Here is an 8,262-nt window from a genome sequence, read left to right on the forward strand (position 1 = left end):
GAGAAGAAGATTTTTGAAATTTTAGTCAATTTGACCCTTTTTGGCCCCGCCCCTCAGGCCCCTGGGGGCTTAGGACTAAACCGGCAACTATTTTTGTTGACCTTTGTCCATGGAAGGTCCCTGCAAAATTTCATTGAAATTGGTTCAGGGGTTTTGGAGAAGAAGTCGAAAATGTAAATTGTTTACGGACGCACGACGCACGACGGACGACGACGGACAGAAGGCGATCGCAATAGGTCACTTGAGACTTTGTCTCAGGTGACCTAAAAAACTTTAACCAGAGGCTTGAAATGTCTTTATTATACTCTCAACTTGAAGGTCTAATAAATCATTATTTCCCCCATCCTCTTACTCGGTTAAAAACTCCCATTATTGGCTGCTGAAACAGCATATGGGTGGCATTTATAGTGTAGGTGATTTATTATAGTAAAAAGAAACCTGAAAAATATAATTTGTGAAATTGTTCCATATAATGGTCAAATATTCAAAGTTTTAAATGAAGTCATACCAGGATGCGCCGCAGCAGGCCCATAGCTGTAGGATGTCCCGTCACCCATAACCCCACAAGATGGCGACTCAGCTGTCTATCAACAAATGGAATTGAGGAAGTGTTATAAGACAAATAATGTTCAAGCTAACATGATGCAAGAATTTCTTTGTCAATGACGGCTTTCATTACCCTGTTGAAGGATTCCTGACCCACTTCACTATTTTGTTTACAGTTACCTCCCCTTACCTTCTGTTTGCATATAACTGCAGCATAATTAGGCCAGAATACTTCCAATGGGAGAGAGAGATGGTGTAACAATCTGAAGTCAGGGGTTCGAATCCCGGTCTAGCCTCAATGTATTTTACACTCAGATTGATTATATTTTGTTACTTTCATCTTTATTGTATCTCATAAAAGTCCCGTTAGGTATGGTTTTCTTTTTAGAAATGATTCATCAAAACTTTAGTCATGCCGGAAACACAGTTTCCTACACTTCGTTACAGTTTTTGGGAGTGGTACGAGGATCCTTAAGAGAATACACACAGGGTACCCAAGAGGACAGAGGTCAAACCCGTGCCTACAAGTCATCAAGTACACAGGAGTTCAAATGCTGCCAAACATTCTAGACTTACAAAGACTTCAGTCAGTTGACTTCATTCTTACAAACTCATGAAATTAAAGTTATACTTTTAATTAAAACTTTTAGCTTCTTTTTACAACTCATTTCAATTTATTTGGATTAGATATCGATACACCATGCACAGTGATTTTTTTATATTGATACCATTAACTTCAATAAACTTGCACCAGGTTTTCCTGCTATGTTATGGGCCCAAATTCTACCTCATTCCAATAATGCTCAGGTTTGTTTTCTTTCCCATGAAGATGCTTCATAATCAAATCACACACTTAGGAAGAGAATGCAGATGTAGAAATTTTAATATAGAGGAAGGTGATCATTTCTAAAACACCAAAGAAAAGCCCTATGGCGGCCTACTGAAATTGTATCCCTATGACTGCCTACTGTAATTGAATCCCTATGACTGCCTACTGAAATTGTATCCCTATGACTGCCTACTGTAATTGTATCCTATGACTGCCTACTGTAATTGTATCCCTATGGCTGCCTACTGTAATTGTATCCTATGACTGCCTACTGTAATTGTATCCCTATGGCTGCCTACTGTAACTGCCTACTGTAATTGTATCCCTATGACTGCCTAGTGTAATTGTAGCCCTATGACTGCCTACTGTAATTGTATCCCTATGACTGCCTGCTGTAATTGTATCCCTATGACTGCCTACTGTAATTGCATCCCTATGACTGCCTACTGTAATTGTATCCCTATGGCTGCCTACTGTAATTGTATCCCTATTACTGCCTACTGTAATTGAATCCCTAGGACTACCTACTGTAATTGTATCCCTATGACTGCCTACTGCAATTGTATCCCTATGACTGCCTACTGTAATTGTAGCCCTATGACTGCCTACTGTAATTGTATCCCTATGACTGCCTTCTGTAATTGTATCCCTATGGCTGCCTACTGTAATTGTATCCTATGACTGCCTACTGTAATTGTATCCCTATGGCGGCCTACTGTAATTGGATCCCTATGACTGCCTACTGTAATTGTATCCCTATGGCGGCCTACTGTAATTGTATCCCTATGTCTGCCTACTGTAATTGAATCCCTATGACTGCCTACTGTAATTGGATCCCTATGGCGGCCTACTGTAATTGTATCCCTATGTCTGCCTACTGTAATTGAATCCCTATGACTGCCTACTGTAATTGGATCCCTATGGCGGCCTACTGTAATTGTATCCCTATGTCTGCCTACTGTAATTGAATCCCTATGACTGCCTACTGTAATTGTATCCCTATGGCGGCCTACTGTAATTGGATCCCTATGACTGCCTACTGTAATTGTATCCCTATGGCTGCCTACTGTAATTGTATCCTATGACTGCCTACTGTAATTGTATCCCTATGACTGCCTAGTGTAATTGTAGCCCTATGACTGCCTACTGTAATTGTATCCCTATGACTGCCTTCTGTAATTGTATCCCTATGGCTGCCTACTGTAATTGTATCCCTATTACTGCCTACTGTAATTGAATCCCTATGACTGCCTACTGTAATTGTATCCCTATGACTGCCTACTGTAATTGTATCCCTATGACTGCCTACTGTAATTGTATCCCTATGACTGCCTACTGTAACTGTATCCCTATGACTGCCTACTGTAATTGTATCCCTATGGCAGCCTACTGTAATTTTATCCCTATGACTGCCTACTGTAATTGTATCCCTATGACTGCCTACTGTAATTGTATCCCTATGACTGCCTACTGTAATTGTATCCCTATGACTGCCTACTGTAATTGAATCCCTATGACTGCCTACTGTAATTGTATTCCTATGACTGCCTACTGTAATTGTATCCCTATGGCCGCCTAGTTTAATCAAGCTGAATTCCCTTTACCTGTTGGTTAACATTCGACTGTCTGCACTCTGTGTAAACATGGCTGTGTGGAGGTGTTTTGGGAGAGCCCCCTCTGACAAAGCTAACTCCTGCATCTTGGCTGCCGTCTCTGCATCCCCCTCCTATAAACAAAGTCAGAAGTGTATGATCATGAACATTTCATTTTATGTCAAAAAGATTTTTTTTAAACTTGATTCCCAAATACCATTTTTATCCCCCCCCCCCCCCCTCCAAGCAATATGCATATTCATTTACACACAGAACATCCCAAGGTTGACATAAAACAGACAAATGGAACATTCACCTTATTCCATGGCGTTCCTTACCTCAATGATGGCTTTCATCACAAGCCCCGATCCTTTCACAATAGCCATTGAAGGATGCTGTCAAATAATACAAACAGAAAATACAAGTTTTTTGTTTCATGGTGAACTTGAATCAGAATAATCGACTTTAATCCTTTCACCCCTATGCAACTTTAGTAGACTCTACCATGCATTGATCTGGATAAGTCCATTATGGTCTACAGTGGTGAAAGGGTTAAGGACATATGCTAGCTAACTGTTAAATGTATCTCTTTTTCTAAAGAATTCCAAATGGAAATATGTGTCGGTGATAAATGGTGATAGCAAATTTATTAATGTTCACATTTTTTTGCAGATCTTCACAAAAATACATGGTATTCATCAACAACATATAAATTTTGATACAAAGTCAAATTTTTTTATTTTTATTTTACAGTACCTGAAATAGCTTAAAGACAATACGGCCATTCGCAGCTATCATTTCAAGTAACATATCAAAATGTCCGCCATCTGTCGTTTCACTGTACGGTGCACAGAGGGAAAAGGTCAGGAAATCCAACATGGCTGATATCACCAATGCAGAAGTGTTGTGTACCTGAAAATGAGATGAAGCGGAATAACTGTATACTGATATAGCGAAAACATTTTTTGTCAAAAACTTTATAATACTGAGAATGCTTTTTATAATAATAACACTTGTTTTTGAATCATTATTGACAACTTTTTTTCAATTCCCACAGGGGAGATTCTGCATGGTCAAAATTAAAACACAAATAAAATGTGTGTATACACCCCCTAGAGACAAAATAACTCTTTAAATAACTCTCTGACATATTTTGAGTTGTTCTTTCAGATAAAATCATTAGATCTTAGAATATAGGAACAGATCAACAAATTCACTCTTTGAAAACACTAAATTTAAGGGTCCAAAATCGCGAGTCTCCCTCCTAACTAGGGAGGGTTGGCAAGTATGGTAAATATTAATCCTCAATTTGGCCAAATATCATCATCCTAGGCCTCTTGGTTATTCAGAAGAAGTTGTTTAAAGATTTTAACATATTTGACCCCTGTGACCTTGAAAATTGATGAAGGTCATTTATTTGAACAAACTTGGTAGCCCTTCATCGAAGCATGCTTCTGGCCAAATATTATCACCCTAGGCCTTTTGGTTACTGAGAAGAAGTTGTTTAAAGTAAAAAGTTGACGCCGGACGGACGACGGACGCTGCACCATGCCATAAGCTCACTTGGCCCTTCGGGCCAGGTGAGCTAATAACTGAAAACATTGGTTATCTGTTGCAATCTGTGTGGTTATCCTGATTTACATGCGACACCTTCCATCTAAAACTAATTGTGATGTCTCATTTATTGTTCCCCATAACATCATTGTAGTGTTTATCTCCTCGTTCCATATCACACCTCAAGGAGTAACAGAAAAATCATCTCCAAGGGGATGACAGAATCATAGTCTAGGGCGTGGCACAGAAATCCTATTGTAGGGTATGACACATAAATCTTACCCTAGAGGTGAAAGAGAAATCTTATCCTAGAAGTAACAGAGAAAACATACCCTCGGGGTTGACAGAGAAATCTAACCAAGGGGGTGACAAAAAAAACATACCCTAGGGGATGACACAGAAATCTTACCTCGGGGGTGACAAAAAAACATACCCTAGGGGATGAAACAGAAAATCTAACCCAAGGCCAAGGGGGTGACAAAAAATAGCATACCCTAGGGGATGACACAGAAATCTAACCAAGAGGGTGACAAAAAATAGCATACCCTAGGGGATGACACAGAAATCTAACCAAAAGGGTGACAAAAATAGCATACCCTAGGGGATGAGAGAGGTCTTAAAACAGGTAAACAGAGACAAGTAGGAGAGAGATGGGAGAAGATGTTTATAACAGACCACAATCAACACTGTAACAGGAAACTTTCATGACTTGATAGATCTCTGTCATAAGCTATATACTTTAACCTGAGAAATCTTGAAATGTCAATGCCTCCTACAACTATCGGAAATCCCCACTCCCCTTTACTCTAAATGTTATCTACATTATTGTTTTAACTGACATTTAATAACAGTGATTATTTCCATTAATTGATCATAGGTCGAAAGTTAAAACTTCTCTCAAGGATCATTTACCCAACAGTTTTCTATGATTATTTTACAGCAGCCTGTTCCTTCATAAACTAGAAAAATATACCATTATTTTTATTGAAAATGGAAAGATATTTCTCATGTTTTCTTCATTTCTTCAAAAACAAATCATGGTCACCAACAAAGTGTTCTTCCATTGGTCAACCAGTGGTGTAAAACAAACACTTCTCATTACCACATTATCATTGAACATTTCACTCCTTACCACATTATCATTGAACATTTCCAGCAGGGTCTTGAGAAACTTCTGAGATGAGAGGAGCGAGTACTTGTTCATTTGTTCCTGTCGTAGATCGTATTCATCGTGCATGGGCTGGAAAAACAATACAAGCATTGAAGAGATGATAAAAGTACCGAAAGACTGTACAATGCCATCATGTCAGCGACAAAGTCATCTCTAAATCCTAAGGTCCTGATTCCAGGGTCCTATATTTAATCTGCCACCCAGCCTGGATTTACCTACCACTCCGTGGATAATACAAGTTGACTTCTCTGAAACTGTTTTGGAATCCTGCACACTTGTAATCTTAGATAATGTTTTGGCTAAAGATAACAAGCCATTCGGATTGATATTTTGACGTTAAAATATGGATAATCTGGAGGGAAAAAAATTCAGGTGCTCAATCTGGGGATATAAATTTCATTATTTCTGGGGGTTTTGTAGGTGTTAGGGGTCTTACATATTTAAAAAAAAAGGCCCTCATCACAAAATGACTTCTAAAGCTTTTTAACTCTACTTCATGTCAAAACAGAGCATTGAAGTGAACCCTATTAAAGTAATTCAACCCACATGATTTTCTTATAGTTGTTTAAAAGGTATATTGGTTACCCTTCCAAAGGTTTTACACTTCTGCTTTACCTGCATGAGAGCACAGAGCATGTCGACGGCCGCGTGTGTCACACCTGCATCACACCGCTTTAAAGCTTTTACCACCTTCAAACCGACTCTCTCACGCATCCTACAACAAAACACACCTGATTACATTTTTAATCAACAATAAGAACATTTAACATGTAAAAAAAGCCTTACCTGAACACTAAGACAACCACTTCAGTCAATTTCAACTTATTAAAGTATCTTTGCAAAATTTGATTGAATATAATTTTGGAATTGACTTATTTTAGACTAGTTTACATGAATAACTCTTACCTAATTTTATAGATAATTGTGTAATTGACTCAATTTACATAGATAACTGAAGTCATGAGATCTTAATGATTCTATATCTGTTTTATACTTAAAATAATACATTGACAATCAACCAATACTTCAACTATTATGTGGAAGTGTAATCTACTTTTGTGGCCAGACTTTTTAAGTTGGTGATCTACTTTGGTGGATTTGGCCTAATTCTGTAAACTTGTGATCTAGATTTGTAAAACTGTGATATACATCTAAAACATTGTGACCTACTTTTACAACATCATGACCTACTTCTGTAACATTTTAACCTACTTAAATAACATCATGACCTACTTCTATAATATCATGACCTACCTCTATAACAGTGTGACCTACATATATAACATTGTGACCTACTGAATTATATAGCATTGAGACCTACTTCTATAACATTGTGACCTACATCTATAACATTGTGACCTACATATATAACAATGTGACCTACTTATATAGCATTGTGACCTACTTATATAATATTGTGATCTACTTCTATAACATTGTGACCTACATATATAACATTGTGACCTACTTATATAGCATTGTGACCTACTTATATAACATTGTGACCTACATCTATATCATTGTGACTTATGTTTAAACACAGTGACCCACTTCAATAACACAGTGACCCACTTCTATAACACTGTCATCTACTTCCTGTGATTTATGGAATGGTTTTACCTTCAACATGACTAATACTGTATCAAGATTTAAAGCTTGTGACCTACTTTGGTAGGTTTGTGAAGGCCTGAAAGCCGGCTTTTGAAGCGACCAATCGTCTGAGGGCATGGAATTGGGCTTCTAGGCAAGCTGTGGGGATTGCATTCTGGTCTCCCTCCCGATCCAGCAGGCTTGCTAGAGCACCGTTAATTAACTTTTCTTTGTTTTCTCTAAACAGGCCCTGAAAATGAATTATATAAATTTATGATCAAATCGTTTTACAATAGATTTTTCACAAAACAGACCATGTAATGGCAAGAGATATGTAACATTAACCATTTTTTTTCATTTTCCTTTCCCTCCACACTTCAATTATCCTCGATATCCAGGGGTTACGGTCACTTTCACTTTCTGCACCCCTGGAATATGTCATAGCAAAATTGAAGGCTCCGTGTGCACCACCTTGTGGACGAGACGAGAATGCTAGTTTAACCCTTTAATGTACATTAAAAGAACCTCGTAGTCACGAAACAGTAAATCTTACCGTAAAAACCCATGTAATTTGCGCACTTTTTTTTCAGAAATTTAATACCCAAAGTAGGGGGTGCGTAAAATACACAGGTATAGAAAATTTCAAGTTTTTTTCAGGAAAAGATCGACGATTCTGGGAGATCGCCATCTTGGATTATTTCCCTTATTTATTATACACGGAACTCTAAGACAAATGACGTTCAACAAATTTATTTATGTCAAACATTAATAAAAGATACATAATGTGTTGTTATGTGAGTTTATGTGAAAAGTATTATTAAATAGGTAACCGTTAACAAAAAAAGTTTAGCCAAATTCCTATGCCAGAGAATCGCCGATCAACTTACGACATTACGTTTCGACATCTCGGTGCGTTTCCCCATACTATTACGAAAATGTAGTTGTTCAATTTAAGCTCCGTTCCATGTAAGTTCTGTAAG

The 8,262-nt window shown here is 37.8% G+C and overlaps 1 protein-coding gene across 2 annotated transcripts in view; it reads right to left on the reverse strand.

The window, feature by feature from the left end:
• Nucleotides 1–8,262, reverse strand: part of LOC110458712 (dnaJ homolog subfamily C member 13-like) — a 58,867-nt gene that overhangs the window by 38,387 nt on the left and 12,218 nt on the right. For both annotated transcript variants that reach the window (XM_021510590.1, XM_021510589.1), the window contains exons 14-20: nt 7,360–7,532; nt 6,308–6,407; nt 5,654–5,761; nt 3,724–3,879; nt 3,306–3,362; nt 2,980–3,101; nt 509–584 (exon numbers count right to left, since the gene is read on the reverse strand). In XM_021510590.1, the coding sequence (XP_021366265.1) occupies nt 509–584; nt 2,980–3,101; nt 3,306–3,362; nt 3,724–3,879; nt 5,654–5,761; nt 6,308–6,407; nt 7,360–7,532 (792 nt within the window). The remainder of the gene's footprint in view (nt 1–508; nt 585–2,979; nt 3,102–3,305; nt 3,363–3,723; nt 3,880–5,653; nt 5,762–6,307; nt 6,408–7,359; nt 7,533–8,262) is intronic.

Source organism: Mizuhopecten yessoensis, unplaced genomic scaffold, assembly GCF_002113885.1.
Source record: "Mizuhopecten yessoensis strain PY_sf001 unplaced genomic scaffold, ASM211388v2 scaffold9719, whole genome shotgun sequence".
NCBI classification, from domain to species: Eukaryota; Metazoa; Mollusca; class Bivalvia; order Pectinida; family Pectinidae; genus Mizuhopecten; species Mizuhopecten yessoensis.